The following is a 16316-nucleotide window of genomic DNA, read 5'->3' on the forward strand; positions in this document are numbered from 1 at the left end:
CCGTCAGACACACTAAACACTCCACACGCTAAACATCACGTACACCAGTAAGGCAGCCAGGGGACAGGGGGTCGGGGGCTTGGGACGGGACAGAGAAGACCCCAGGGCCACCACACAAGGCCACCACCCACACAGCCCAGGAAGAGATTACACCACTCACCCGAAAAGAGCAATGTAAACATATTGACCCACTTCCTGGTTGGCAGACATTGGCTGTAGCTTCAGCTGAGAGACAGGCTAGAGCTGGGAGTCTGCTCTGTAGGCTGTACAGCTGCTGCACCACCATTACTTCCATTTAGCTCTAATATTATTGTATATCCTTTATCACCTTCTAGCATCACCAAATGTCAGATGAGTAGTTATTTTAGTTTCATAGGAATCATCTGGGAGAATGTGCAGAAACTGATGGTTAGGCTTATTGGAGCATAATTGAACATTTCATTATTTTCCCTACAGTTCTGTGGAGCTCTGAACAGCTAGCTGAATATTCAAGGCATAACATTTGACTAGCAGATTGATATACAAATGCATACAAGACTTTAATAGGCAGCCGTGCTCCTGTGTGACTGAAAACAAGATTATCCTGAACTGGCAACATTAAAACACTGTGGGAAGTCTCTGAATGTTAGCTGGTTTACTTTCCAGAGGCTAGGGCCTTTGTCAGGGAAGACAGACAGCAATGGGGAACACAGACACACAGATTCACATAGACACACACATAGACACACACACCTGTGATGGTGACGGAGGCGTGGCCGTCCTCACCCAATAATGGGTTGGTCAGTCTGCAGCTGTAAGTGCTATTGGGCTCCAGGGTGACAGTCAGGACACTGCGCATGCTAAATAGCCCCTCCTCATTGGCCACCAGGGAGATGGTGACGTTGTCCGTCAGGTTGTGCCCGCCCCCATCCTGCCACAGTACATCAGCCTCAGGGTAGCCACCGTACGCCACGCAGGTCAGCGCCACCTTGTCACCCGGCCGCAGGTTAGAGTCCGGCTCCAGGGTCACCAGAGGCTTGGAATAGGGGGCTGAGGGGGGGAGAGAGGGGGAGAGAGGAGGGGAGAAGAACAGACACACACAGAATTTTTGCCAAGTCACCAGAAACTTGGAGTAGGGGGCTGAAGGGGTAGGGGGGAGCAGAGATATACAGAGTTTAAGTCAGATTATCAGCAGTGAGGGACACCTAGGGAACTGTTTGACATGATTCCCATTAAATTGTTAATTACATTTAGGGAGCTTAGCATAACATCGAGCTTAAGATCCCAGAGACATCATCTGCAGCATATCCTGGTGCTCCCTTCTGTCCTCCTCCATCTCCTCCCTGGAGAGAGCCACGGCTCCGAGCCAAGCCGCCTCACAATAAAACGCAACCACCACAGCCTGGCCCGGCCCGGATGGCGGGCCTGGGGGAAATAGGCACGGCTCCGAGAATTTGGGACTGCTGTGCTCTGTTCAGGGGTTTGGCAGGAGGGGGCGGGCGGGCGGTGAGGAGGTGAGGGGGGAATGAATTCACGGCTCTCCAATCCCCTGAGCTAAAACACAACCAGAGAGGCGGCGGGCAGAGAGAGGAGGCTGTATTCCCTGAGCCAATCAAAACACAGCAAACAATGGGGAGGACAGGGAGGGAGAAGAAGGAGATTAAATAACTTCATGCGAGTTGCCTTTTGAAAAGTGGGCTCTCTCGCTCTCTCTCAGCACTAAGACGGAATGTCAGCCTGCCACTAACCTCCCTGGCTATCCATTTGACTGACAGGCAGATTTCCACAGAGACCCGTCATTTTCTCAGAGCACTGTGGGAAGGGAGCTCTATGATGTTAACTGTAAATGCCAGCTAAAAATAATACATCTATGAATCGAATGCATGAAAAGGGGCCAATTTGTCACTGTTTGAGCGACTGTGTCATTTTTCCCCCTTTCTCTACCCAGACTAGCCAGCCAAGAGGAAAACTGTTGAACGTTAACACTGCTTAATGCACATACATCCTTAGACAGGAAAGGCCCAATTTAACAACAAAACATGGGAATTAGTGGTGAGGGAGGGAGGGAGGAGTTCACCAACACTGTGTGTGAAGTCATAAAGAATAATTATAAATAAAAGTGCACTCAGTTGTGATGATGGTCCTGTGATGGAACAACCACCTTCATCACCGAGCTGCTAGTAACAATCAATCTTGTCAGGAACTAATAATCAAAGCCGGTGATTGACCACAACCAGAGGACCACAATCAGGAAGTATCGACCAAACATGTTAAGTGTTTTATGACCAATTTCTGTGTTGTGTTAGGCATCGATCCTAAAGGTCTTGCATGATTATCAAAGAAGGGCCTGTGATGTGTGACCAAATTGCCCTCTAGTGGCCTCATGGGTGGAATTATTTCATAATTGATAAACATGAATTTAAAAAAATTCAAAAGGAAAATCCGGTGTTTCTATGTTAAACGGTTTTGTTATAATTCAGTCTTCTGTGATGGACAGTCGTGGCCAAAAGTTTTGAGAATGACACAAATATTAAGTCTGCTGCTTCAGTGTCTTTAGATATTTTTGTCAGATGTTACTATGGAATGCTGAAGTATAATTACAAGCAATGGTACCATTCTTTATTCATGGCTGTGTTCTTATGTAAAATTGTGAGTGAGCCCACTTCCTTGGCTGAGAAGCAACCCCACACATGAATGGTCTCAGGATGCTTTACTGTTGGCATGACACAGGACTGATGGTAGCGCTCACCTTGTCTTCTCCGGACAAGCTTTTTTCCGGATGCCCCAAACAATCGGAAAGGGGATTCATCAGAGAAAATGACTTTACCCCAGTTCTCAGCAGTCCAATCCCTGTACCTTTTGCAGAATATGTTTTTCCTGGAGAGAAGTGGCTTCTTTGCTGCCCTTCTTCACATCAGGCCATCCACCAAAAGTCTTCGCCTCACTGTGCGTGCAGATGCACTCACACCTGCCTGCTGCCATTCCTGAGCAGGCTCTGTACTGGTGGTGCCCCGATCCCGCAGCTGAATCAACTTTAGGAGACGGTCCTGGCTCTTGCTGGACTTTCTTTGGCGCCCTGAAGCCTTTTTCACAACAATTGAACTGCTCTCCTTGAAGTTCTTGATGATCCAATAAATGGTTGATTTAGGTGCAATCTTACTGGCCCAATATCCTTGCCTGTGAAGCCCTTTTTGTGCAAAGCAATGATGACGGCACATGTTTCTTTGCAGGTAACCATGGTTGCAGAGGAAGAACAATGATTCCAAGCATCACCCTCCTTTTGAAGCTTCCAGTCTGTTATTCGAACTCAATCAGCATGACAGAGTGATCTCCAGCCTTGTCCTTGTCAACACTCACACCTGTATTAACAAGAGAATCACTGACATGGTGTCAGATGGTCCTTTTATGGCAGGGCTGAAATGCAGTGGAAATGTTTTTTGGGGATTCAGTTCATTTGCATGGCAAAGAGGGACTATGCAATTAATTGCAATTCATCTGATCACTCTTCATAACATTCTGGAGTATGTGCAAATTGCCATCATGCAAACTGAGGCAGCAGACTTTGTGAAAATTCATATTTGAGTCATTCTCAAAACATTTGGCCACGACTGTATATAAAGTGTAATATTGGGATGCAAACTCAAAATGTAATAGATTTAAACTCTATATCTGACATGGTACAGGTGTCTTCTTTTTTAAAGCCCATAACCATGAGTGAGAGGTATATACTTTTGTTTCAAAATAGATTTGCTTAAGACTCCCAAGAAACACTCTGTGTGACCCTCATTTAGCCCACTGCAGTAAAAGGTTAAAGAGGGGACTCTACTTCCTGCATGTGAAGCCCTTCAGGTGTCTCCTTCTCCTCACCTCCTTTTCAACCGTATTGGAGAAAACAAACCAAGATCCTAATCCTCCGACCCTCTTCTCCAATGTGTTTTAAGACAGGATTCGAGGAAAGATGTATCAAAGATGTGGTAGCTGCAGGCCAAGCATAGACTTTGAGCACCAGTTGTCAGAGCAGGTCACAGATCACTGCAGCTGTACATAGCCCATCTGTAAATAGCCCATCCAACTACCTTATCCCCATACCGTTATTTTTTTTTTGCTCCTTTGCACCCCAATATCTCTACTTGTACATTCATCTTCTGAACATCTATCACTCCAGTGTTTAATTGCTAAATTGTAATTATTTCACCACTATAGCCTATTTATTGCCTTACCTCCCTCATCTTACCTCATTTGCACAAACTGTATATAGACTTTTATATTGTGTTATTGACTGTATGTTTGTTTATTCCATGTGTAACTCTGTTGTTGTTGTTGTTTGTGTTGCACTGCTTTGCTTTATCTTGGCCAGGTCGCAGTTGTAAATGAGAACTTGTTCTCAACTGGCCTACCTGGTTAAATAAAGGTGAAACTAATTTTTAAAATGGTTCAGCTTTCCCAGTCTGAAGTCGTTATTGTAAAACTTAAAAGAGAATGTGTTCTCAACGACTTACCAGGTTAAATAAAGGTAAAAAATGAACAGACTCACCCGCTACCTGGAGCAGTAGGGCTGCACTACCGTGGGCCTCCACCCTGACGAAGCAGGTGTAGCTACCCTCGTCGGCCACCCGGACCCCCCTCAAGAGGAGCGAGGTGTTGCCCGTGCCCAGCTGGGAGGGGTACAGGCTGGTGCGGTTGGCATAGCCCTCTCCCTGGTCTGCCAGCTGGTCCTGGCTAGCCCAGTAGCTGTGCACACTGCGCTTGGTGTCCGTCAGCTGCCAGAAGACACTGAGGTCAGACAGGTTGAAGGGAGAGGCGTGGCTGAAGGAACAGTTGAGGGTGGTGTCCATGCCGTACAGCGCAACCACTGGCAGCTCTGGGACTTGCACTTCTAGGACAGCTAGATAGGAGAGAGAGGAGAGAGAGTGAGCATGTCAATAACAGCAAACATAGACCTGTGTGTTTAGCCATGTAGTGGAGAGAGATGTCTAAATAAGCTTTAGGGAGATGAATGAACTGCAATAAAAAGGTAGCTCCTAAATATCCACTTGTAGCCAGTGGTGAGTTAATAATCTAGACAGTGGTCTGTCTGGTGAGAAAGAACACTCTCCATCTCTCTCCAGAGTGTACTGTCTCCCTCAACACAACACGGGGCTAAGCTGCTCAATGGTGAGTGTGATTTGTTTTGTTTTAATGCGGAAACCCTCCTTAAGGCATCTGATCTCCACATTGCTTGTCTAGACTGGATGCTTCTCTCCTCTCCTCTCCTCTCCTCTCCTCTCCTCTCCTCTCCTCTCCTCTCCTCTCCTCTCCTCTCCTCTCCTCTTCTCTCCTTTCCTCTCCTCTCCTCTCCTCCCCTGTCCTCTCTGCAGCCAAAAGCAGGCTTTGCATAATCATTCTGACTTAGTAGCCATCTCAGACACCACAGAGAGAGGAGGCTACAGCTAAACCATTCACAATGTATTCCTGTCTCCACTTCTACAGGTCTGGTTGTGTGATGAACATCAGGACAGAAAAAGCCATTCCAACACCTGGAATCCCCCTGAATCTAGTGTGATGCATCCTATACTAGACTGCTGCTATTCTTTATGAGAACCTCTTCTGTATTCGTGTCTTTCAGATTTAATAACAATCACACACTTCTGCATGAAATAATTGTGATTGAGGTGTAACAATTGATTTTCCAATTATCAACAAACAACACTTTCATCCAAGTGCAATCCGTGGATGAGGACGCTCAGTCAAGGCAAAGATATTTTGGTAGACACATAGCCAAACCTCACAGGAGAGACCCCACATTCACCAATATGCCCCTGCTCATCTATAGGCACACTGTCACCTGCTGGATCTTCATGTAACTACAGGCCAGAGGAAAACAGGGCAAAATAGACAATTTGCCAACACCTTTAACATCCAAAAATATACCATCCACCCCATCCATAAAACCATGGAAACAGAAGAACAACAAGCCCCAGTAACTAACAAACACAAGAATGTCATTCTAGGTGATGCACTACAGTTCCTCCCAACCCCTGTGAAAATCACATTACTGACAACACAGTTGTGGGATGTTTTTCTATAGCCCCATAATGTGACTACACTTCCTCTGCTGTGCCACAGCACAGTCGACAATCCAATCCAGTAATCATGGCATACCATTACAGTAGCAGGGTTTATTGTAGGGCGGTATGTCTGTCTACCAGACTAACGTTCTAGTAGTTTGTGCATGTGTGTTTTTGTAGTGCTTTCTGGGTAATGAATAGGCAACAGGCAGGACTGCAGCGGAAGTGACGGCCCCCACAGAGGCATGCACACAGAGGAGGGAGGAGACACAGCAATTAGATCACTCCCAGAGCAGACCGGAATGGCTCACTCCAATGGGTTCACAGAGGAGGAGAGAGAGGAGGGAGAGAGAAGTAAGAGGGAGGTAGGGGGAGAGAGGGCAGAGAGGGGAAAAATGATGGACAAGAGGGGAGAGGAAGGAGAGTGAGAGGGCAGCTTTGAGCGTGCACTTAAAGATAATATCAGGAAACAAGCCAGGAGGGGAGAGCACTGCAGCCCATCGCTAATCCCCTAACTCAGGACAGGGCCCAAGTCAGGCAAGAGATAAGTACTCATCCCTCTCTCCTTCGATCTCTTTCTCCCACCTTCTCTAACCAGTGACCCTCTTCTTGGTGCCAGTCTGGTGAGGGTGCAGCAGGACATTGGGGCAGCATGTTAACACACTGACAGACCGAGAGCAGCAGGAGAGCACAGCGTTTCACATCCACTTCACTGCACCCAGAGGGGAGAGGCTGTTAGCTCTGACGTCATGGAAACTGTGAGTAAGCATCTGATGTCCTATTCCTTCAGAGGTGAAACACGGAGGGGGAAAACTGGTATTGTTTCTACTTTTAACCTCTAGATATCTCCAACAAACACAACAACATACTGTAGTATTTGTGATAACTCCTTTGGTCTAGGGGGTTGTGGTTGAAAAAGTGTATTGTGAGAGGTGGTGTCTCCCTGTTTGAGGGAGGAGGGCTAAGGGCTCTCCCCGGCCCCCTGAGAGGCGATAAAGAGATGCTCAGAGCAGAGAGTGGTGGAGGGAGGGGACAGCAGGGCAGATTTACACCCTGCACTTTGTGTTTATAGGCCCGGCTCTGTTTGAGTGCCTGTGAGAGAGACAGAGCCGTGCACTTTCACAGCCGACATGAAATAAACTCATTAAAGCCCCGTGAGCGCTGGCTGGCACTCTTCCCTCAGAGCGGAGCGCCACGCAGGCAGACACGCAGGCAGGGAGGCAGAAAGACACGCAGAGAGACAGACAGACAGACAGACAGACAGGCAGGCAGGCAGAAAGAGGCAGGGAGGGAGGCAGGGGGGACGGGAGGGAGGCAGGCAGGCAGCAGGGAGGGAGAGGCAGGCTGCAGGGAAGGAGGAAGGGAGGGAGGGAGGGAGGGAGGGACAGTCAGGAAGGCAGCTAGCAATGGCCCTGTGGAATATTTACATCACTCACTCCCCTCAACCCCTCCACTCCCCTCAACCCCTCCACTCCCCTAATCCCTGGGCTGTCTCTTCAACCCCTCCGCTCCCCTAATCCCTGGGCTGTCTCTTCAACCCCTCCGCTCCCCTAATCCCTGGGCTGTCTCTTCAACCCCTCCACTCCCCTCAACCCCTCCGCTCCCCTAATCCCTGGGCTGTCTCTTCAACCCCTCCGCTCCCCTAATCCCTGGGCTGTCTCTTCAACCCCTCCACTCCCCTCAACCCCTCCGCTCCCCTAATCCCTGGGCTGTCTCTTCAACCCCTCCGCTCCCCTCATCTCTGGGCTGTCTCTTCAACCTCTACCTCAACTCAACATAACAGTGATGCTGTCACTGGACCCTGGCTAGCCTAGTGCTAAACTCACCAGTACAGATGCAGCCTCAAGAGTAGTGATGGGGGTGGGAGGAATCTATATAGATTCATATCAGGATAGTAGTGTTTTCAGCAATTTTATTTCAAACCTATTTTTCACATGGCTCTCTCTCATTCCTCTGCAGCAGACATATGGTGAGCAATATGTTTGGACCATGGAATTATAATAAAATCACAGTATTGAATCGCAATACATATAGAATTGTGAGAATAGCCAAACATATTGTATCCGCAGCTAAGTATCGAGATAATATCGTATTGTGAGGTCCCCGGCAATTCCCAGCCCTACTCGAGAGCCACCCTGAACTTGTGAGCTTAGATGAATGGTTCGCTGCACGGATATCCCTGCTAGTACAGATTAGCCCCGGCTAGTGCTAAGCTAATATATACAGATGAGTGGGGCAGAGGGGCTGAGGGGCCTGCTGAGTGTGAAGCAGCATGGCAGGCATGGCAGGCAGCAGGCTGACAGGGGCTGGGAGGAGAACCACAGGCTTCATACATAGGCAGCTGACAAGGTGACACAACATGGCTCTTGGTAAACAAATTCCTTAGCCACAGCGGCAGTGACATCTCACCTCAGTCCTCCAGACGCACCCATGCACACACGCACGCACGCACACACACACACAACCAGGCAAATGCAGGCACACGCACGCGCACGCACACACACACACACACACACACACACACACACACACACACACACACACACACACACACACACACACACACACACACACACACACACACACACACACACACACACACACACACACACACACACACACACACACACACACACACACACACACACACACACACACACACACACACACACACACAGGCAGAGGGCATTGTTATTCAGCTCAGTCCTGGCTCTTGACAGCTCCACAGCACTGTGAGAGCCAGTCTGAGACACAGGGCATTCTTACACTACAACATCCACTGTCATAGTACTGCTACACAACAGACAGGTCCCAATCACCGTGTTCAGTGACACCCACACACACCCACACAAACACCTACACGCAGGCACGCACAAACACATTAACATCTCACTCTGCTTGCGATCACTAAAGTTGAATTCACTCGATTCAATAGAATGTACCCCCGTATCCACATCTAGTAGAATGCAACACATAGCCTACACATTCCGTGTTGATGTTCCATTCCTCTTCAGCTGACCCTGGTCAATGGAACACAACCCTAAACAGAAATACCTAAACCTGTAATAACCGGATCCCTTTAATAACCTGGGCTGTTAAACACAAGGGCTTCAATAAGACCACAGCATCCATCTCCCTCCAGCTCCTGATACAATAACCCACACTGTTCAATAACCCTGGTTCATAACTGCTTCTCCAATAACAAACACAGAATAGAACTCGGCTTCAAATGAACTGTGCTTAATAACAGTGAACATCACCCACTAGGCCAATAGGCACCTTACACACAGGTTAAATGACCCCTGCTCGATAACAGACGGCAGAGCTGCCAGTAGTACTGTTCATTAGAAGACGTTAGGTACACATGTTCAGAGATATGGTAAAGCCCCTACGTCGAACACGGCATAAAGGAACAGCCATGATAAGAGTGCACAGACATACATACACTGGAAGGCATATTGCGGCGGTAATATTGACTTAACTGAGTAAGCACACACAGGCAGTGTAGTTAGTGTTCTTTCTGGCTAAGTAGTGAGCTGCTTAAAAAGCTGTGGCAATAGTGCCCCCATCAGGTGGTCAAAAGTACTGCAGCTTCAGACATGTTGGTCTTTGCACGAATGACCCACCTGAATAGCTAACGAACAGGAAGTTCACAGATGCTTAGTGCCCTATCACAACAGCTCTTCTTTCAGTAAATGTTGTTGTTCAAACACACCAACTAAAGCCTTTCTTCAAAGCGTTTCCAAGCCCAGAACCTTTCGAATATGTCCAAGGGAACACACATAAAAAAGCAACATCTGGAATACATTGAGAGATGTAGTGGTAGTTTAGACACGGTCAGATTAACACTACTTGGAATTATCACTCACGACACATAGAGAATCTATTCTAAAGCTGAGCCTTTCCTCTCGTCCTGCTCCTGAAAGGGAGACACAAAATGGAGGGGATTATGTAGGTCTCTGAGCCTTGAATAATGGGGTCACTCATGACATTTACCAATTTAACACTGTCTCTCCATATCTGGGCTACAGTCATCACAGAGTGAAAGCCATCTCTGTCTGTGAGAGATATATGAGGTGCAGATAGCTAGTGGAGCAGACAGGAGCTCAGGTTGCTTATTTTCAGCAACGTAATAAATCAAGATGCACCACACTTCCTTTCTCCTGACTCTGTCTGTCTATCTCTCTTTCTCCCTCTCTCTCCCACTCTCATTTGTTGTTTATGCTCTCTCCATCGTCTTCTCTCCACAGACATGGCGGGCGGGTGCTTTATCAGGGGTAGCTGGTCTCATATCCCGTCAATAAGCTGTTAATGGGCTCTGACAGGCAGATAATGGGGGGCCAGTTGCAGTGGAGCTGCCTGGGAGATAAGGACAAGCCTAACCTTCCTCCACCACCTGCCTGAGAGAGAAGAGAGAGCACACACCCTGGGATGAGTATGAGGAGCGAGCCATAGGAGCCAATTCATCCCAGCAGGAGAGGGGGTGGGGTGGATTTGAGTTTGTGCAGCTTAATCCAAATGACTGGGGTTAAGGTGAGCCTATACGCTATGCATACGATTACAGAAGAACCCAGCTAAGTTGATCAAACTGTATTATTGTAGAGGTGGCAAAGGTTTGGGTTCTAATCCCTCAGATAGACAAGTGTTTGACACCTGCTGGCCCTGGTAATAACCAAAGCCATGTCTGGGAGGGTAGAGCCCTTGCTCAAATTTCAGGCTGCAATTCTGTTCTGCCTTATGAAGGGGTCAGGGAGCAGTGGATGTAAGCATTAATGCTGGTGGTTAAGGGGTGAAAGGGTCAGGGGCTGGGGCTATGTGTCTAGATGGTACCTTGAGCCCGTCTCCTCCTGAGACACAGCGACCTCACTCAGGACCCTGTAACCATGGCAACATCTGGCCCCGCCTCTCTGGAGACACAGTGACCTCAGTCAGGGCTCTGTAACCGTGGTAACACCCGACCCTGCTTCTCCTGAGACACAGTGACCTCACTCAGGGCCCTGTAACTGTGGAAGCACCCGTAACCGTGGAAACAACCTGTAGGTAAGTGTCTCCTCTCTCTGTATGTCAGGCAGGGAAGCTTCTTCCTCAGCACCAAGCAATGATGCTGCTTTCCAGGCACAGATCAGAGCGGTAGTGGTGGGTCATTCATCCTGTTCATCACAGCCCACTAAACACAAAGATAACCTGCATATGGCTCCAGGCCCCAGCAGGCCACACTCAGCACTCCCTACGCAGAACTGCAATCTCTGCACGTTACCCGCATCAATGTTTAAGCGATCCCACAAGACAGCTTTTTTAGGGCTTGTTCAAATAATCATGAGGTGCTTGATGGGTAATGCACTCTGTTTAAATGGCTAGGCTACAGTGCAGAGTGAGCGGGGAGAGAGAGGGAGGGGCCAGCAGCTCAGTGCAGGAGCCAACCTGTTAGTAGACTGACTGGGCATTATGTATGCATCGCAGAGAAAGCAATCTGTCGAGCCTGTCCTCGATTGTTTTTAAAAGGATACTTCACTGGCCACAATCAAATTAGTAAGAACATCACTGATACGGGGTAATAACCCGAAATTGAATTTCTGTGCGGGCAAAAACGTCCCCTCTCTACAGAATCAATTGCTGTGAAGAGAAAAGGAGGACAGGGAGGGGGCATTCCTAGTTAGCAGACCTCAAAGGGTACACCAGAGATGCGGGCGTGAGCAGGCTATTTACACGCTTCAGGGCCTTGCCATAATGTCTGCCGCTCTCTGACTGCCACACTAGATGTGATCTATTCAATTATGCTAATTAATTTGAATTACCTCCCAGCTCTCGTCATTAAAACTGAATCCAGGTCAGCTTGCCATTTTAGCATTTGCATGAATACAATTTCCCTTTTAATGTGGAGATGCTAAGAGCAGGTGGGCGCAAGCAGCAGCAAATGGCAGAGGCCTGGCAGACTGGTGGCACTGCTGACGGAACAGAGAGCATGACAACAAGCAATTAGCCAGACAGCATCCTGTTAATGCTTCTGCTTTACACTACTGGCTCTACTGCCTCTCAGCTGCTAATGCTGCTTATGGAGCCTGGATGCTAGGCCTACTTACTGTGCTGTTGCTTGCCTGTTAACTTAGAGCAACCCCACTGAGAGTACTGCTACTAGTCTAGTGCATTAAAAGTACATGGAGTATACCAAACATTAGGGACACCTTGCTTCCCAATTCGTCATGGCATGGACTCTACAAGGTGTTGAAAGTGTTCCACAGGGATGCTGGCCCATGTTGACCAATGCTTCCCACAGTTGTATCAAGTTGTCTGGATGTTCTTTGAGTGGTGGACTATTATTGATACACACGGGAAACTGTTGGGCGTGAAAAACCAACTGCAGTGGCGCAGTTCTTGATTACAACCCGGTGCGCCTGGTACCTCCTACCATACTCCGTTCAAATGCACTTCAATTTTGTGTCTTGCCCATTCACCCTCTGAATGACACACATACACAATCAATGTCTCGATTGTCTCAAGATTTAAAAATCCTTCTTTAACCGGTCTCCTCCCCTTCATCTACACTGATTGAAGTGGATTTAACAAGTGACATCAATAAGGGATCATAGCTTTCACCTGGATTCACCTGGTCAGTTTATGTCATGTACCGTTGAAGTTGGAAGTTTACATACACCTTAGCCAAATACATTTAAACTCAGGTTTTCACAATTCCTGACATTTAATCCCAGTAGAAATTCCCCGTTTTAGGTAAGTTAGGATCACTGCTTTATTTTAAGAATGAAAATGTCAGAATAATTGTCACGTTCTGACCTCTATTTCCGTTGTTTTGTATTTATTTAGTATGGTCAGGGCGTGAGTTGGGTGGGCAGTCTATGTTTGTTTTTCTATGTTTTGGGGCATTTCTATGTTTTCGGCCTAGTATGGTTCTCAATCAGAGGCAGGTGTCATTAGTTGTCTCTGATTGAGAATCATACTTAGGTAGCCTGGGTTGCACTGTTTGTTGGGGGGTGATTGTCTATGTTGATGGCTTGTTTTAGCACAGTCCATATGATTAGCGTCACTGTTACGGCTAGCTGTTATTTTGTTTACTGGTTTTGTATAGTTTTCAGTGTTCACTACTTTCTTTATTAAAGATTGACCATGGACACTTACCACGCCGCGTATTGGTCCTCAGATCCTTTTCGCCTCTCCTCTTCAGATGAAGAGGAGGACGGCCGTGACAATAATAGTAGAAATAATTATTTATTTCAGCTTTTATTTCTTTCATCACATTCCCAGTGGGTCAGAAGTTTACATACACTCAATTAGTATTTGGTAGCATTGCCTTTACATTGTTTCATTTGGGTCAAACGATTCGAGTAGCCTTCCACAAGCTTCCCACAATAAGTTGGGTGAATTTTTGGCTCATTCCTCCTGACAGAGCTGATGTAAGTCAGGTTTGTATGCCTCCTTGCTCGCACAAGCTTTTTCAGTTCTGCCCACAAATTTTCTATAGGATTGAGGTCAGGGCTTTGTGATGGCCACTCCAATACCTTGACTTTGTTGTCCTTAAGCCATTTTGCCACAACTTTGGAAGTATGCTTGGGGTCATTGTCCATTTGGAAGACCCGTTTGCGACCAAGCTTTAACTTCCTGACTGATGTCTTGAGATGTTGCGTCAATATATCCACATAAATGTTCCTTTCCTTCCTCATGAAGCCATCTAATTTGTGAAGTTCACCAGTCCCTCCTGCAGCAAAGCACCCCCACAACATGATGCTGCCACCCCCGTGCTTCACGGTTGGGATGGTGTTCTTCGGCTTGCAAGCCTCCCCCTTTCTCCTCCAAATATAATGATGGTCACTATGGCCGAACAGTTCTATTATTGTTTCATCAGACCGGAGGACATTTCTACAAAGTATGATCTTAGTCCCCATGTGCAGTTGCAAACCGTAGTCTGGCTTTTTTATGGGGGTTTTGGAGCAGTGGCTTCTACCTTGCTGAGCGGCCGTTCAGGTTATGTCGATATTGGACTCATTTTGCTTTGGATATAGATACTTTTGTACCTGTTTCCTCCAGCATCTTCACAAGGTCCTTTGCTGTTGTTCTGGGATTGATTCCCACTTTTCGCACCAAAGTACGCTAGGAGATAGAACGCGTCTCCTTCCTGACCGGTATGACGGCTTCGTGGTCCCATGGTGTTTATACTTGCGTACTATTGTTTGTACAGATGAACGTGGTACCTTCAGGTGTTTGGAAGTTGCTCTCAAAGATGAACCAGACTTGTGGAGGTCTGCAATTGTTTTTCTGAGGTGTTGCCTGATTTCTTTTGATTTTCCCAAGATGTCAAGCAGAGGCACTGGGTTTGAAGGTAGGCCTTGAAATCCATCCACAGATACACCTCCAATTGACTCAAATTATGTCAATTAGCCTATCAGAAGCTTCTGAAGCCATGACATCATTTTCTGGAATTTTCCAAGCTGTTTAAAGGCACAGCCAACTTAGTGTATGTAAACTTCTGACCCACTGGAATTGTGATACAGTGAATTATAAGTGAAATAATCTGTTGGAAAAATGACTTGTGTCATGCACAAAGTAGATGTCCTAACCGACTTGCCAAAACTATAGTTTGTTAACAAGAAATTTGTGAAGTGGTTGAAAAACGAGTTTTAATGACTCTAACCTAAGTGTATGTAAACTTCCGACTTCAACTGTACACTCAGTGTCTATGGATACTGAAACAAAGAAACGTGTCACCACCACAGTCTGCAGAAGACCTGACAACAGCTGTGCTAAGCAACGTTTTCATCTTTTACAATGTTACACACCAACAGTTTAGACGGGGACTCTACCTCTGTACTCTACTAGAGGTTGTCTTGGGAGAGTGCAGTGGCAGTGTGGCAGCCTCAGAGTGTAATCCTGTGTGGAGATAGGGGTATTTAATGGTGCAGCACAGGAGTGACACTGATACGGTTATTTAATGGCGGAGTAGAGGAGAGACACTGTAGAAGACAAGTGGGATTAGCAAGGACCTATAATCCTAATCAGAGGCCTACTGGAGACAACAGGCCCAGAGGACCCCAGGTCTCACACACACACACACACACCAGCACATACACACGTGCACACCCACTCACTATTTCCACATGACAGTTTGTCTCTATCGACAGACTTCAAAGCACATGATTTAGAGTATGAATTAAAACATGCTGTACAGTGTTACCTAATACTGTAAATTCTTAATTCAACAGTAAACTCCACTAAGTAAATAAAGGATAATCATATATTGTGTGAGCTAAAAACATCATTAACTACAACTTAAAGAGCTACACAGAATCCGTCCGAGATGCCTCCCTCCCTCCGTCCCAGCAGCCGCCAAAGCCAGTAATTAGCAGACCAGAGACCCATGAAGGCTGGAACAGTACTAGGCCCTAATGAAGCCCTGCTCCTAGCTCTCTCACTCTTAGAGTCTCTGTCTGACTGCTGACTCCAACACACTGCCCTGAGCACTACAACAACCCTGCTGCCTAGTGCCCAGGCTACACCAACCACAACTCCCCCTTCTTACTGGAACATGAGAGGCTGACTCGCCCACCACACTCTCTGACTCACTGGAGAAAAACGACACTCTCTGCAAGTCTCTTGTCAGGCAGGACCTCACCCTACTAACTACCCCAGGGCCCCATTTTAGCTCTGGCTAGAGAAGGACAAACCCAACCAATTTTCCTGTCCAAATCTAACTTTCTCCTCAGTCATAACGTTCTCAATGTTCCCATTCTGTAAGGTTTTCATTGTCTTTACTTTTAGCACTGTTCAGAATATTAGTTTGGAGAGTAAGCCTCATTTGAGCTGTTTTTTTGTCTTTCTTGTAATTTCTTTGAAGGGAATGACTAAAAACCCTGCTAAAGCATATGTTTTAGATGGCGATGGAATTACACTTGCTGGTAGCTTTGATCTCTGGGTAATGGCAGGCCGTGGAGGGGGATAGGTGGACACCACCCACCGAGAGCTTGCACAGCAAGCAGCATGGGCAGCAGGAGGGACAGCATGGTCTTCCTGAGGGTCTCGGCAGCACGGGTCAGCCTCGTCAGACACAGCACTGTTGAAACAAACACAGAGACATCATCCGATTCGCTCTGGCCCAATTCATTTAAATACAACATTTCAGACAAGAAATCATCCAAAGAAAGACAGGGGAGTGAAAACAGCTACTGCTCATGTGAACTAAATCTAATGTCAACATTAAACCAGTGTGTTTGCTGTGGGAAATCCTGCGAGAGAGAGAGAGAGAGAGAGAGAGTGTATGTAATGTTTACTGTTAATTTGTGTTGT

The 16316-nt window shown here is 47.1% G+C and overlaps 1 protein-coding gene across 2 annotated transcripts in view; it reads right to left on the bottom strand.

Annotated features, from left to right (window-relative positions):
- The window catches only part of LOC139384936 (CD276 antigen-like), an 81244-nt gene that overhangs the window by 52762 nt on the left and 12166 nt on the right, over positions 1–16316 (bottom strand). For both annotated transcript variants that reach the window (XM_071129847.1, XM_071129848.1), the window contains exons 2-4: positions 15988–16083; positions 4514–4864; positions 733–1029 (exon numbers count right to left, since the gene is read on the bottom strand). In XM_071129847.1, coding sequence (XP_070985948.1) covers positions 733–1029; positions 4514–4864; positions 15988–16033 — 694 coding nt within the window. In that variant the 5' untranslated portion in view covers positions 16034–16083. The remainder of the gene's footprint in view (positions 1–732; positions 1030–4513; positions 4865–15987; positions 16084–16316) is intronic.

Source organism: Oncorhynchus clarkii, chromosome 26, assembly GCF_045791955.1.
Source record: "Oncorhynchus clarkii lewisi isolate Uvic-CL-2024 chromosome 26, UVic_Ocla_1.0, whole genome shotgun sequence".
NCBI classification, from domain to species: domain Eukaryota; kingdom Metazoa; phylum Chordata; class Actinopteri; order Salmoniformes; family Salmonidae; genus Oncorhynchus; species Oncorhynchus clarkii.